At 30.5% G+C, this 16,155-nt stretch overlaps 2 protein-coding genes and 2 non-coding genes across 4 annotated transcripts; 1 reads left to right on the forward strand and 3 right to left on the reverse strand.

Annotated features, from left to right (window-relative positions):
• Positions 1–1,139: 1,139 nt before the first annotated feature.
• Positions 1,140–5,409, reverse strand: LOC133788219 (probable serine/threonine-protein kinase WNK4). The gene is made up of 7 exons (XM_062225609.1): positions 4,609–5,409; positions 3,873–4,138; positions 3,537–3,760; positions 3,290–3,447; positions 2,874–3,180; positions 2,439–2,765; positions 1,140–2,015 (listed from the first exon to the last, which is right to left on the reverse strand). The coding sequence occupies exons 1-7, from the start codon at positions 4,699–4,701 to the stop codon at positions 1,510–1,512; spliced, it is 1,881 nt and encodes a 626-aa protein (XP_062081593.1). The 5' UTR covers positions 4,702–5,409; the 3' UTR covers positions 1,140–1,509.
• Positions 5,410–11,476: 6,067 nt separating this feature from the next.
• LOC133791797 (uncharacterized) lies at positions 11,477–15,434 on the forward strand. Its single transcript, XM_062229714.1, has 6 exons — positions 11,477–11,622; positions 12,182–12,191; positions 12,401–12,758; positions 12,871–13,504; positions 14,386–14,752; positions 14,853–15,434. The coding sequence occupies exons 1-6, from the start codon at positions 11,477–11,479 to the stop codon at positions 15,432–15,434; spliced, it is 2,097 nt and encodes a 698-aa protein (XP_062085698.1).
• Positions 11,828–11,915, reverse strand: LOC133792923 (small nucleolar RNA snoR114). Its single transcript, XR_009874389.1, has one exon. It is a non-coding gene; the product is annotated as a small nucleolar RNA snoR114 (small nucleolar RNA).
• On the reverse strand, positions 11,919–11,989 carry TRNAG-GCC (transfer RNA glycine (anticodon GCC)). Its single transcript has one exon. It is a non-coding gene; the product is annotated as a tRNA-Gly (tRNA).
• Positions 15,435–16,155: the final 721 nt, after the last annotated feature.

Below are 16,155 nucleotides of genomic sequence, written 5' to 3' on the forward strand. Positions count from 1 at the left end.
ATATTATATGTTTAATATAATATTAATATTATACATGGATTTTAAATTTAAGTTTGTTGCTAGTTTTTTTTTTTAAATAAGTCTGTCTCTAGTTGATAGTAGATTATATTATGTTATATGTTTAATATGATATTATTCTAATACGTGAAGTTTAAGTCTAAGTTTAATTAAATTTTAGTTAAGTTATAAAACCTATGGTTTTATTATTTTTAAATAATTGTTATTGTAAAATATCTCAAAAATATCATATTTTAATTTGTTTAATTATTTATTTATTTAAGTAGTTTACAATCTAGTGTTAAATATAAGAATATTCTGTTATATATAAGAATATTTCGTTAAAGTTAAAGTTAAATAAAAAAATAAAAATTAGTTAAAAGCAAGAATTTTAGTTATCTACACACTTATTATGTAGAAGAGATATATACACCAACAACAGCACAAAAATTTTCATATTCATAGTTGACAAAACACAATACTCAAAGTAGTTTTTAATAAGTTGTGTTTCATCTATAAATGTGAAATTACTAATGAGAACTTAATGGTTTGAGAAATTATTGGTAGTCACACTGACTTCTGTTGAAAATTAAAATGCATTTGGGGGAGAACTTGTGTTTTTGGCTTGATCCAAAATGGTGGGACTACATCTCTATTTATAGGACTCTATGGACTTTTCTAGAAACACAATTAAATTATTAACTAGTAGATTATTCTAGATAATTCTCATCTACCAACTAAGAAATGAGAATTCTAAAATGCTAAAGACTCAACAACCTCTAGTAAATACATGAACATTCTAGAAACTCTAGTAAATACATGAAGAGACTAGAAACTCTAGTAAATATATGAAAACTCTATAAATAAATCAAGTTTAATATTCCAACAGCACAAAAATTTTCATATCCACAGTTGACAAAACACAATACTCAAAGTAGTTTTTAATAAGATGTGTTTCATCTATAAATGTGAAATTACTAATGAGAACTTAGTCGTTTGAGAAATTATTGGTAGTCACGCTGACTTCGTGACTAGCAGCATGTTACAGAAACTTTCATCCATAGTAAACATGTAGCTTTAAATCACAACTTTGTATCATGATCAACTATTGAATAGTCGATTCCTAGCTTTATAGCACAATATGCAAATTAAGCATTTTTATCTTTTTTATTTTTTAAGGGAGGCTAAGGATTAAGGAGATTAATCCCATCCTTGCTGATAAAAGATAATATTACAACTTTTTTAGTTTTATACAATATTGAACACGAGAAGAGAAACACATCGCCACATTTTAAGAACCTCAAGTTATTTCATTGGGTTCTCTTCTCACATTGCAACTTTAAGTAGCATATTTACAATAAATCATGCCAAAACTCTACATAAAAAGTGAAGGCTGCATCTTTGTTGCGAAGATCAACTATAAATTCGAGAATTTAGTTTCCTTGCATCTTCACTAAATATCTCTTCTTTTCTCCTTTAAGCAAACTTAACTTGACTTCAATCATGAGGATCTTAAGCTCTTCTACTTGGATGTTGACCCTTTACATTTTTTGAAGTTCTTTTATGGTTATGAGCAGCACCACCTGCTGATCTTGAAACATCACAAGGATCCTGAAACCCGATGTTTTCGACAGCTCCAATGGTATTAAACAGCCGTCTCTTGTAAACTTCCTCAACCAACGACCGGTGTAGCAATTGACTGCGTATGTCAACTAATGATCTGTTCCTCATCAGTTTAAGGCTATCCATAGCGACCATTTTATGCTTTTCCTTTGAAGTAGGGGCTGATAGTAAAGCTTTGAGCTGCTCATTGTACTTCTGAACTGAAGATTGACTTGCCTTGTGGTTTTCTTCAGGACAAAATCTTGTGGAGTTATGACTCTTTACATTGTTGGGAAGTTTGTCTCCTATTGTTGGGATTGTATTGGTCTCTTTCTCATCTCCAGAGAGATAATTCAAGTTGGAATAAGTTCCTGAGTGTGAAGAACTTACAGAGCTGGTATCATCAAGCAAATCATCTGCAAAGAACAATTTATTTTTTGTAGTTGACTTTTTTTATTCCATACTTCTAAAAGTAGATAATTACAATACCCCCTCCTTAATATAAGAATGTTTAGAGAGCAGAATTTTTTATTTTTTATTGTGGTGGTTAGAGTTGAACACAAAAGTGGGCCAACCATTTATTATGTACTATTAAGCTTGGAGGCAAGGCAAACATCTAAGCCACTATATCTATATTATACTACTATACTACTATTAAGCTTGTCATATGTTATTATGTAATATAATTCATCTTGAAGCAAAGATTTGGGGTTGCAGTATGAGCTAGCTAAGATAACTTAGGTGAGAATTCAAATTCCAGAAGGGTATGTAGAGTAGGAATGAGTATAAGAGAAAAAATTTATTGTTCCCCCAAAGAAAGAAAACACGATGAGCCATACCTTGAAGCCAATCGCCTCGATTTGCCATTTGGTCAATCCCATTAGAGGTGATCAAGCCTGATATAGATGCCTGGGATGATGAACATGAGGAGAAAGAGTAGAACGGATGATGAGTACCATCATTATCATCATTGTCATGATAATTAATAGTATCATATGTTTCTTCTTGCCAATGTGGAAGTAGAGAAGATATCTCCTCTTGTATCATTTTCGCGATTTCAAATGGCTCCCAATCAGTGATCTCCAATTCTTTTACCATCTCTGTGGCAACATCTAGTGGAGTGTCACTAACAATGTCAAAGGGGAAGAATATGTTCCTAAGAGAACCTGCGAGAAGAAGAAAACTAAGTACATAAAACTCTTACCATAACAAGAATCTGTTCAACTTAGACAAAAATGTAATAAATCAAAAGCAGGTTATTATTTGAAAAGTACCATCTTTATCAGCAAATTGAACTTTGAGAAATATGGTATCATCTTCAGGATTCAGCTTCCCTGTGATTTTCATCTCAGTCCGGGGCAAAGCATCACTCAATCTCAATTTTCCCATTTCTTTGTCATTCAGAAATGGTTTCTGATTTCTTCCTTTTTGCAATTCAATATCATCATCATTGCAGGCCAGAAACGGATCAAGCAATAGTTCTTTTGCTGATAATCTCTTTGAAGCACTGACTAAGCATTTCCCAATGAAACGTTGAGCTTCAAAGTCTTGAATCTTGTAGAATGCTGCTGGCAGCTTCCCCTGGGCAGAAGAAAGTAACATGTTTGGTAATTAAGTTATAGGTTCTTTCTCACCACTTATAACAACATACATATCTTAAGACAAGTTTCACATAAGAACTTCAGCTTACCGAGGTCACTTTCTTGTAAATTTGAGCTGGATTGGAACATTCACTGTAAGGATATTCAGAAGTAAACATCTCCAAAACACACATCCCAAATGAGTAAACATCAACGAGCTCATTGTAATCTTCCTCATACAATTCCGGTGCCATGAACTCTGGAGTGCCTAAAGACATTAAGTAGAAAAGAGAAGGTTTATAATTAGAGGAACAAGTTTCTGCCCCACTCAAAATTTACTACTACTAGTAGTGGTACCTATGACACTGTGTGCTGATTGAGAGCCACGAAGAATTGCAGCAAGACCCAGATCACCAATCTTGACCTGTCCAAGATGACCATTTACAAAAATGTTGTCACACTTGAGATCTCTATGAATAACAGGAGGGTCATTGCCGTGAAGGTAAACAAGACCCTTTAGAATCTGTCGAGACCAATTCTTAATGGCCCGGACATCCAGCCTCTTGTATTTTCTTCTGTATCTGCAATAATATATAGCACATATATATTAGTGCTTAGAGATATTTGAAGTGTCAAAAACATGGTGCTGCTGAGGATAATATGAAAAGGGTGTATGGTAATGAGGGTAATTACTCTCTTAAGGTCCCAGAAGTGAACATTTCGGTGATGAAATTGAAAGTTCTATTATCAACATCTATCCAAGAGGTGTAGAATTTAATGATAGAGTCATGATTGAGCGTGCTGAGGAGATGAACTTCAGAATAGAGTCGCTGTAAATCATCTGGTGATCTAAGGACTTCATTCAGTTTGACTTGGCTCCATGCCACCTCCATTCCGAGCTTCTCATCTATTGCCTTGTACACAGTTTTCATTGCTCCTTTCCCAAGAACTTCTTCAATCTTTTGAAGAATGTTTATAAAAATTAAATTAAAATAGTTATATATAGTGTAATGATGACATAATAATCAAGAGAAGGGCTAGAAAGTTATTCATCATCACCACTACCAATTTATTATTGTATATATTACTTCATCTACCTTTTTATATCCAACAAAGAAAAAAAAATCTGGGTGGAACAGATTCACTGAACCAAAAAGAAACAATAAACAAAGAACTAAAAAAAACAAAAAGAAGAAGAAGAATATTAAGAACAATACTAGAACTCCCCTCAAAACTCCAAATTTACCAACATGTTTGCTACTTTTTCTCTTCAAAATAATTAATCAATCTCAAAGTCTAAACATAAGTATACACTTGGCAAAAATTAAATTCCCAGAACTGTAATATTCTGAGGGAATTATAATTCAGAACAAAAACACAAGTAGTCAACGTTATTATCTAATACATATGTGTAAACAAAACGACATACCCGACCATACCGACCAGTGGGATCGGTTTCGACATAAGCGCTTCTGTTAGCCTCGTCTTCATGTCCAACAAGAAGTTGTTTTTTCTTGTACATGTTGTTCTTTTTGTTCTTCGAATGTTTTTTTCTTCTTTTTTTTTTTTTTTTTTTGCGGGGGGTTTCTTTTGAAGTTAAAAAGAAAACGGTTTAACTAATTAAGGAAAAGCGATAATAATGATTAATTAATTTAATTTAAGTAGGGAAGGGAGTGAAGAAAGAAAGAATTAAATCCGAGGCTTTCCCTCGTGATTTTCATAAGAGTAAACACCGAAGAGAAGCCAGAATAGCCTTGAGTAATCAATCCTCAGCATAATCCAACCCATTCCCACTACCACCAAACGTACGACGTCGTAGTATTTACTGCCAATACCAACAACAACCATCTAGTTCTGTTATGACTTTTCTCAATCCCAAACGACAACCAAAAACTACACACAAACACTTGAAAACGACAACTGATTATACTATACTACTTGAGGAACTTCTGACCAAAAAAAATAGATAAACTAGTGCTTTGAGGAACTTGTGGGGACAGTTTGGGAAATCCAACCAAAGAAGAAAAGATAGAAACTATCAAAAACTAATGAGAATAGAGATTTGGGTGTTGTTAGTGTTACGGAACTTGAAGAATCTAGGACACCGCTGCTTTGTGGGAACCATTTGTGAGTTTTAAAACAGAGAAAACAGATTCTGATCTTTCTAATTTATTTTAATTATTAGTATGTAATGTAATTGTAAGAAGAGAAAGATTGGAACGGAACCATATGAAGGTGGTACCATATATAGCATATAATATTTATATATGAATAGATATAATGGTATCAAAGAGTTGAGCCCATGATAAATATGTAGGTGGCGGCATGAAAATTCTTTAGTGTTTGGGCTCGTTGTCACTGTGTTCTCCAATTACGTATTCCTTTTGCCATGCCTTGACCTTGACTGCTTCTTAAAAGTAATAATCATATTTTTCGAAAACAGAAAAGAAAAATTCGTTGGTTTTATTATTAATTGTAAATTAACATTCTTATTATTCATTAAAAATAAGAACAACATGTATAAATTAAGAAAAAAGAGTTTTGTTTTTTTAAATAATTCGAGATTGGTAATAACAGCTTCTCCACTACTGTCGCGAGTCACATTGAATGGCTTGTCAGCCTAAGGTTTAAACTTTATTTTAAATATTTTATAACAATTTATTGCTAGCCAAGTCTATGTTTAATAATAATTTGTTGAAAATAATAATAATAATAATAAATCTGAAAAAGAAAAAAAAACAGAACTCTCCATTTAATTAGCTTTAAAGAAGTACGTACCTCCAACTTATGTTTGACTTTACCCTCTAATAAAATAAATAAATTGTACAGTATAATAGTAAACTTAGGTAAGTTATACATACACATATATCGCTAAGATCACTCATATTGGGTGAGTTATATTACCAAAATATGTAAAAAATAGCTAAAACTAACAAAAATGGGATACATTAGATGATGTATTTTACAAATATTTTTAGATATAGCTACAGTACAAAGCTATATTTAATGTACACTATTCATCCTTTAACCCAATATTATAATATTAAAATATATTAGGATATTATTGATAGTTATAAAAAATATTTTAAATGAATAAAAAATGTTTGAAAATATAATATTTAAATGATATAGAGAAAAAAATAGAGAATTTGATGTATGGTAAAATGTAAAACTTAGAGGTAAAATAGAAAAATGTGTGGTTTGAGGAAGTATTTTAAAGGATGAAGTAGAGCACCGGATGGGAGTGCTCTAAGAAGATGAGATTGAAAGTTTTCCATACGAGTTTGAGTTATCTAAGAAAGTTGTTGTCAAAGATATGGCTGTGCTTACATAATTATTTTTGTTTGGTTTTGGTTTTATTTTTTAATCAAATATATATAATAATGTTTCATATATGGAGCTAGTTACTAGTGGCGCCAATATGGACCACGTAATAATCTTTGAATTAATTCAGATTTTTTTCAGCAAAAAAATAATCCATACCAAAAGGAGAGCAAAAATAATTAAATGTGAAGCACTTTATTTGTTATAAGGAATATTATGTTTCAAGCAATTTACTCAAGTAGATCATATGGGATAGATACTAATTAAATGGCAAGGAAAGGAATTCGAATCCAAATCAATTTTATAGTTTAAAGTGGCATATTTCACTGAAACACGCAAGACATTCTACACATATAACAAGCACGTAACTTACAATATAATGAAAAATTCTCAGTGTTGGATATCTATTACAATAAATAAGTATTTAATATACATGGAAAAAAGAAGACGAATTAATTAAGTCTTCATAAATGTATAAATAAAATGTACTTTGGGCAATTAGCTTGGATATTCTTAAGTTAATTATATCCTATATATCTCTTCTATATAATAAGTACATAGATAAAAATTCTTGATTTTAACTATTTTTTATTTTTTTTAATGTTAATTTTAACGAAATATTTTTATATTTAACAGAATATTCTTATATTTAACCGTGATAATTATTTTTAAATAATAAATAATTAAACAAATTAAAATATAATATTTTTTATTTAGTATATATATATATGAATGGTTAACATAAATCACTAAACAAGTTTTTGGTGAGTAATGATTATAATGATGATGAAAATAAATAAATAAAATACATGAAATCAATAATTTTGAACTTTTTATATTAATTAATCAATAAAGATTAGTTGGAAAGATAATTGTCACATTAATTATTCTCATTAATTCCAAAATGATTTTTTTCTTCTCATGGAATGGATAAAAAGAATGAAGAAAGAATGGAGAATGAATATTAAATAAGATTATTTTTGTATTCTTTAATTAATAAATATGTGACGGCCATGTCATCGATAACCCTTTCAAAAGTTTGAAAAGTCAAAATTTATCTTTAGAAATATTAACTAACAATTATAAATACGGATCATTGATCATAATCCAATAATTAATATTAAAGTAATATTCCATAAGTAATAATCATTAAGAGTGACCTATATATATATATACTAGATACAAGCAACGTGCAATATGCACGTTTGCTTAGTTTTATTTATAGAATTTATTAATTATTTTTATTAAATTTATATTATTGTCAAATATATATCTTATTTTAATTAAATAATTTATTTATTTTGTTTAAGTTTATGTTTGTTCTAGTTTTTGAATTTGAGAGTGACGACAAGAGATTATATATTATATGTTTAATGTAATATTAAATATTATACGTTGATTTTAAATTTAAGATTCTTGCTAGTTTTTTTTTTTTTAAAAAAAAGCAATTTGTTTCTAATTGACAGTAGATTATATTATATGTTTAATATGATGATATTATTCTAATAAGTGAGTTTAAGTTTAATTAAATTTTATTTAAGTTGTAAAACGTATGATTTTATTATTTTTAAATAATTATCATTGTAAAAATTTTAAAAAATATCATATTTTAATTTGTTTAATTATTTATTATTTTTAAATAATTATCATTATAAAATATCTCAAAAATATCATATTTTAATTTTTTTTAATTATTTATTTAAGTTTAAGTGTTTACAAACTACTATTAAATATAAGAATATTCTGTTAAATATAAGAATATTCCGTTAAAGTTAACATTAAAAAAAATAAAAAACCGTTAAAACTAATAATTTCTATTATCTACACACTTATTATATAGAACAGAATATTCTTATATTTAACGATAGTTTGTAAACACTTAAAATTAAATTAAATAAAATAAATAATTAAAAAAATCGAAATAGGATATTTTTGAGATATTTTACAGTGATAATTATTTAAAAATAATAAATAATTAAACAAATTAAAATAGGATATTTTTCATATATTTTACAATGTTAATTATTTTAAAATAATAAATAATTAAACAAATTAAAATATGATATTTTTGAGATATTTTAGAATGATAATTATTTAAAAATAATAAAATCATATGTTTTATAACTTAAATAAAATTTAATTAAACTTAAACTCACTTATTAGAATAATATCATATTAAACATATAATATAATCTACTGTGAATTAGCAACAAATTATTTTTTTTTAAACTAGCAAAAAACTTAAATTTAAAATCCACATATAATATTTAATATTACATTGAATATATAATATATAATCTCTTCTTGTCACTCCCAAATTCAAAAACTAGAACAAACATAAACTTAAACAAAAATAAATAAATTATTTAATTAAAATAAGATATTTATTTCAAAATTTATATGTTAATATAAATTTAATAAAAATAATTAATAAATTCTATAAATAAAACTAAACAAACATGCATATTACACGTTGTTTGTACCTAATATGTATGTATATATATATACTACATACAAATAACGTGCAATGCACATTTCCATAGTTTTATTTATAGAATTTATTAATTATTTTTATTAAATTTATATTAATATCATATAAATTTCAAATAAATATCATGTTTTAATAATTTTTTTTTGAGTTTATGTTTGTTCTCGTTTTTGAATTTGGGAGTGACAACAAGAGATTATATATTATAGTTTAATGTAATACGTAGATTTTAAAATTAAGTTTCTTGCTAGTTTTTTTTATAAAAAAAAGTAATTTGTTGCTAATTGACAGTATATTATATCATATGTTTAATATGATATTATTATAATAAGCGAGTTTAAATTTAATTAAATTTTATTTAAGTTATAAAATGTATGATTTTATTATTTTTAAATAATTATCATTGTAAAATATATAAAAAAATATCATATTTTAATTTGTTTAATTATTTATTATTTTTAAATAATTATCATTGTAAAATATCTCAAAAATATCATATTTTAATTTGTTTACTTATTTATTATTTTTAAATAATTATCATGGTAAAATATCTAAAAAATATCATATTTTAATTTTTTTAATTATTTATTTTATTTAAGTTTAAGTGATGTTTACAAACTACTGCTAAATATAAGAATATTCCGTTAAATTTAACATTAAAAAAATAAAAAATCATTAAAATCAAGAATTTCTGATATTTACTATCTTATTATATAGAAGATATATATATATATATATATATATGCTAATGGTGTAAGTTTTGTCATTTAATTAGAGAGGTTGTCATTCGTGGGGTTGAAACTAATGAATGGAAGAGAATAAGCAATAGGAAACGACATCGGATCAAAGGTGCATAAACCCTTTAATTCTACGAAGCTACTTAGTAGTGGTTTGACAAAAAATCTCCACCTTCATTCTTTTCAAAGTTCCTCTCAATAACCTTTTTCAAGCATAATTATAAAACAGGTCCCTCCACTTATTTTATTCTTATCCATTTCTTTTCAACTTCTTTAATTTACATAAATATATATATATATATATAAATATAATATGATATGGAACCCATTGCTTTGTGGACAAAATCTTTGAAATGACCTCAATTACTTTGTCTAACGTGTCTCTAATTTGAACAAAATTAAGCCGATTATTCACAAATCAATATCACCCCACAAACCACTATACACGTAAATATCATGAAGATTTTATTTATTTATTTATTTATGGGGAACTGTACTAGGCTTTATTAGATGTCTTCTTTTAAAAAGTTTTGGCAATTTGATTTTTTAATAATTTTAAAATACAAATATACATAAGAATATTCATAATACAGTAGTAATATCAAATGATTAGATGTTGTTGATGGACTTTCCAGGTTCCTTCCATCAAGAGTAGCTGAAGCCACAGCTCTTCCTTTTTATGATCTCCATATTATAGTAGAGTAGAGTAGAGAGTGATGTTGAGGTAGCTAGCTAGTAGTAGTGAGTTCAAATTTGTCTAAGCACTTTATTTTTTTTCGGTAGGGATTTCTTCTTGAGAATTTTAAAACTTATTATTAGCTATCTTTTTAGGTGTTGCTATTGTTCGTGTGTTGCGTTGTAACAATATAACTTATGGACTAGTCAAATATGTATTTAGGATAAAAAAGGAGCTACATGAAGAATATTCCTTCGTGTATATATGTATAAATAAATATATATGTATTGTTGGTGGTCTTTTGGGATGTATCGCACAATTACTTTGGATAACAAGTTAATTCATGATGCTTCTTATTTTTACCATGTTGACCCAAAAATCTATAGCAAAACACAAAACTTAAACAATAACTATAGCACTAGTGGGTTATTATTATTATTATTAATCCTCCCATCCCAAGATGTAGATGTAGAATATTTAAACGGAACAAAACTAAACCACACGTTTATGTAACACATGCGTTTTACAAATATTCAAATAATAACAACTACTAAATAAGTCCAAACTCAACAATAAATTTACAATTAAGAAGTTATTTGATTCATGCACACCCACAATTAAATTATTGAAGACAATGTAATGATTATCTCGTATGCTTTTGTATGCAGCCACCAGCTTTTTAAAAAACAGCAATCCTACCATGCCCACCAATACCATATCACTATTTATCACAATTATTTTTTCATTTCGACCAATAGCATGCATGATAGAAAATGTTTTATGTTGTAATAATTACATTATCGAAATAATTATATGCTACGTACTATTTGTTCACAGTGAATTGCCGTAGACAGATATCAAAATTTTCTAGCAAACAAGTAATATCGGATGCTGTCTTCTTACTATATAACTCGAAAGTTTCTATTAAACTAACACATCATCTTCTTCTCTTTCATAAAAGGGACAAATTATACTTGTCGTGTTAGTGATGGAAACATTGAAATGGACAGATGAAACGAACTTAGGCAAACCGATGGCCAATAAAATTACAAAGTTTTGATGGTGTGAGAAAATGGGTGTTACTGATTATAACCCAATATTAAGTATACGAAAGAAAATTAGAAAAAGCAGCACCAAGTCAAGTACTACTAGTACTAGTGCCTCCAAATACGACTTTGTTTTGTTGGGTACCACACAAGTGGCCAATTGTTTGGATTGGTCTTATTCATAAATTGTATTTTATTTGGTTGATATATTGATGTTTCCAACGCGACGGTATAGTAAAAGAGGAACCTTAGCCGATCAAAAGAAAAATCGTTAGATTTTACATTCAAATTATTTGGCTATTAAATTGGGAATTACTAATTAAAATTATTATTGGTACTAATAATATTGGAAGAATATAGATTTGAAAAAGTAAAAAGAGATCAGAAGCGTTGACATTTCGTCCAAAGATCAGACTGCTGAGATAGACCCATCCATCTATAGAGCGCAATACATTCTCACAGCTCAAGTGCACCAGCCGGGAATCGAACCCGGGTCTGTACCGTGGCAGGGTACTATTCTACCACTAGACCACTGGTGCTTGTTGATTGCATTATTCTCTGTTATATATATATACTAGAAAATATATCTGTTCTGCACGCAATGTTTTATAATAATTAAAAAATATATTTTTTTTGGAAATTGTATAGTAGAGATCCATTTTTATCATACTAACATGGACACATGATGATGTCTTGATTATAACTTTTTAATGATGATGTTCATTGTATAGCAAATCTCATGTAAGTTTTTGAAAATTTATATAAATTTATATTTTCTATAAAAGTTTACACCATTTTCAACTTAAACAAAGTTTAAGAGTTCTTAATTTTAGATATTTAGATAGTTTAGATATTATCATTTTTTTTCTTTAATAATTAATTAAATTTTAAAAATGAAAAATAAAAAAATGTGAAATTGTTTAAAAATAGAAAGAGTGCTTTGGAGGCAGAAAAGCCGGAGTGGAGAGGAAGAGGCTAGACAAAGTCCAGTGGATCAGACGCTATTATCAGAGGATAAAGATGCTTTGAATGGGAGTATAGATGCTGGTACTCAGAAATTGGTTACTAAGGAGTTGGCTAAGCCCCAGGAGATGTCAAAGCATCTAGAGCCTGTGTCATCTGTAGTAAAGCATGATGTTACACCAGATACGAATTCCAGTGACAGAGGTACTTTGGATTGGGTTACCCCAAAACGGGTTGGAGGAAATAAGAAGGCTACTCATAGGGCAAAGAACACTTTGACGAATTCCTATAGTGCTTTGCAAGATAAGGTATTGGAGGTTACAAACTTGGGACTAACAACAACAAGTTTATTTCATGGAGAGTCACAACATTCTTAGCTGGAATGTTAGAGGTATTAATAAAAGAGAGAAACAGAAATCTCTGAGTTCTTTTTGTTTTGTGAATAAAATTGGTTTAGGTGCCTTATTGGAGACTAAACTTCGTGGTGATAAAATTGAGAAAATGATGCATTCCTTTTTCATTGGCTGGAACTATTTCACTGGTGCAGCTTCAGAAGGTCGATTGCTTCTTATTTGGCAGCAAAATTTGGTGTCTGTTGAAGTTCTAAAGGAGACTGATCAGTTACTTCATGTCTGTGTTAAAGGTCTAAGGACTAATAAGTTGTTTTGTGTTACATTTGTGTATGGTAGAAATTCGATTGAGGAAAGAGTGCCTCTTTGGAGTGATCTGTCCGGTCTTTGGTTCCCAGCCACACCTTGGCTGTTGGCTGGGGACTTTAATGCAGTCTTTGAGGGTACATACAGAATTGGTGGACGTGCTATTTCTTCCCTTGAGTTAACTGATGCTCAAAATTGGAGGGCCTTGGGTTTAGTTGATGAGTTGCGAGCTAGAGGGTCTCATTTTACTTGGACTAATAAACATGCCAATGAAGATAGAATTTACTCGAAATTGGACAGAGTTTTTAAAAATGAAGATTGGTTGGACCTTTATCCTCAAGCTGAGGTTGTTTTCAACTGGGAATTGCTATCTGACCACTGTTACTGCATTATCAAACCAGAAGCTTCTGTGAACTGTGGTATTAAGCTGTTTAGGTTCTTCAATATGTGGACCGAACATGAAAAATTTAATCTTATTGTCTTGCAAAGCTGGTGCAAGCTGTTGACGCGGTTCTTCGGCAACAGGTAATTAAGAGAAGAAGAGAAAGAGATTAGTACTTAAAAGTAGAACCGCCGCAGATATGAAATCTTTGTGAGAAGAACTAGGTGACCCTAAACACGTTTTTAAGTGGTTCGAAGGTTAAAATCCTTCTACTCCACTAGTCAATATTATTGATCTTTTCTGGGTAATTGGTTTACAAAATATATAGTTCTTACAAGACTATTTTTTCCAACCCCTATCAATTCCCAGGGTCTCCATATTTATAGGAGAAGGCACCTGGAAATTGGTAGGGAGGTCATCCCGTGACCTTACCATTTGTCATATCAAGTCTGTGATATTCATGATTACTTCCTAAACCTGACACACAAGTGTGGTCTAATCAGTATGGAAGGAGATAATGGGCCGCACGGCCCAACCCGTCCGTGGGTGTCTGAATACGCACGTTCCTGCGGCGTGTCCGAGAAGTCAGGGGGATATCGGACATGTGATGGCAGGATTATGCACGTTTATCTTGCGTGTTGACTTCCCATAGGGTCAGAGCTTCCTGAGAAGCTCGCTACCGGAGCAATCCATAACCCGAGCTGATCCGTCAGTGGTCGTCGGATGTTGTTCCCAGCTCCTGGAACAACAAGAGGGAGCAGGAAACTCCATCCCCTCGAGCTAGAAAGGGCCCGTCCTGAAGATAAAGCCTCTGGCCTGTGGGAGCCTCGGGCTAAATCATGTTTAGTCCGAGGATCGTCCTGCTAAACAGCCCGTGGGAAATCCAGGGCGTACACAAGCCTATCAAAGGGTTTGGGCTGGATCAAATTTGTAGAAAGTTGAGCAGACTTCAGATAGTTCTTCGCAAATTCAATAAGCATGTTATGGGAGATGTTGTTCAGAATTATGTTTTGGCTAAGGAGAAGTTTCAGGCTGCCCAATTGTCTCTTCAGAGTAATCCTCACTCGGTAGAACTTCAAAGAGTAGAAGCTGCAGCAGGTGATAATTTTGAGTATCGTGCTAGAACTTATGAGAGCTTCCTGAGACAGAAAAGCAAAGTGGACTGGCTTCGTTATGGTGATGACAACACGGCATATTTTCATGCTTGTTTAAAACAAAGAAGAGCCATTAACTGTATCACTTCAGTAATGACAGAATCTGGTCAGATAATTGAAAATTTTGATGATGTTGTAGAACACTTTGTGACTCATTTCCAGAAAATTATGGGAAGCAAAAATCAATGCCTCGAGGCCCATTCAGAGGTCCTGTTTTAATCTTGGTCATAAACTGACTTTGGACCAGCAGATCAGTTTAGTGAGGCCTTTCACTACTAAGGAAGTTAAAGACGCTTTGTTTAGCATTAACTCTATTAAAAGTCCGGGGCCGGATGGGTACGGCTCGGGTTTTTTCAAAGTATTGTGGAGTGATTTAGAAGCTGAAATCTCAGAAGCCATAATTGAGTTCTTTGAGAGCGGTAATCTGCCAGAGGAAGTAAATAAGGCTACTATTTCCTTGATTCCTAAGATTGATACTCCTACTCGGGCAGCGGATTATAGGCCTATTGCGTGTTGCAATTCTATCTACAAGTGCATATCTACAATGCTTTGTGGTAGATTGGCGATGGTGCTTCCTAGTCTTGTTCATCAAAATCAAGGAGCTTTTGTTAAAAATAGATTATTGGCGCATAATATTCTTATTCTTCAGGATATTATTAAAGGGTATAAGAGGAAAAACATTTCCCCTAGATGTGTGATGAAAATTGACCTGAGCAAAGCCTATGATATGCTTGATTGGAATTTTTTGGAGGACATTCTCACTGAATTCTGTTTTCCGGATAAATTCATCAAATGGGCAATGGCCTGCTTGAAGGATCCTACTGATTAGAGGTGAAAAGTGCACCTTTATTGATCTTAAATGCCAAAATAAATTAAGTTTTGATTATTATTTTCATTTAATTAATATGATATATTTTATGGATGAAAATATTTGATCATGATTTAATTTATTGTTATTTTGTAGGAATTAATTGGTATTTTGGCATAAAGAAAAAGAAAGAATAAAGAAAGAGTTAAATATGAAAAACAAAAGGGAATGTGGCATTTTTGAAGTGAAGGAGTCCATTTTTTCGGCCCAAGCCCAGCAACAAGCTCTCTCTTCTCTTTGCCTAGCTGCCACGTGTCATCGCCACAGCCTGCCACGCGTCCCAGCAGCCATCTTTGACCCACCTTTGACTGACCCATGTTAGTCCCTTTGCTTCATTTCAACGTGACCATCAGCCCTGTATTGACCCACATATATGCATATATGCATATTATGTACAACGTGACCATTCATCCCAGCAGCCCAAACGCACACGAAAGCCCAACTCAGCCCAGCTTCAGCTGCCTACGTGTAATGACCCACTAATCTAGACTAATTGGACCATTATCGAAACTATACATAAAACTTACATTTTTACGAAAATACCATAATTTATTGGGTAACTTGAAAAATAAGAGTTATTTACAAATAAACAGAATACTAAGAAGGATTTTGGGATCCCATTGTCTTTAAAACAAAACAAGATTTAAAATAAAAGACATTTCATAATAATGCGGAAAATACA

This window comes from Humulus lupulus, chromosome 7 (genome assembly GCF_963169125.1).
Source record: "Humulus lupulus chromosome 7, drHumLupu1.1, whole genome shotgun sequence".
In the NCBI taxonomy this organism is placed as follows: Eukaryota; Viridiplantae; Streptophyta; class Magnoliopsida; order Rosales; family Cannabaceae; genus Humulus; species Humulus lupulus.

Excerpts from the sequence above, each read along its gene's own strand:
- LOC133788219 (XM_062225609.1), bottom strand. The coding sequence starts at position 4,701 with ATGTACAAGAAAAAACAACTTCTTGTTGGACATGAAGACGAGGCTAAC. Across the intron at positions 4,139-4,608 it reads CCACTGGTCGGTATGGTCGG|ATTGAAGAAGTTCTTGGGAA; the intron begins GTATGTCGTTTT and ends ATTCTTCAAAAG. Across the intron at positions 3,448-3,536 it reads ATCAGCACACAGTGTCATAG|GCACTCCAGAGTTCATGGCA; the intron begins GTACCACTACTA and ends TAATGTCTTTAG.
- LOC133791797 (XM_062229714.1), top strand. The coding sequence starts at position 11,477 with ATGGGTGTTACTGATTATAACCCAATATTAAGTATACGAAAGAAAATT. Across the intron at positions 12,759-12,870 it reads CTTGGGACTAACAACAACAA|GTGCCTTATTGGAGACTAAA; the intron begins GTTTATTTCATG and ends AAATTGGTTTAG. Across the intron at positions 13,505-14,385 it reads TGTGGTATTAAGCTGTTTAG|AAAGTTGAGCAGACTTCAGA; the intron begins GTTCTTCAATAT and ends TCAAATTTGTAG.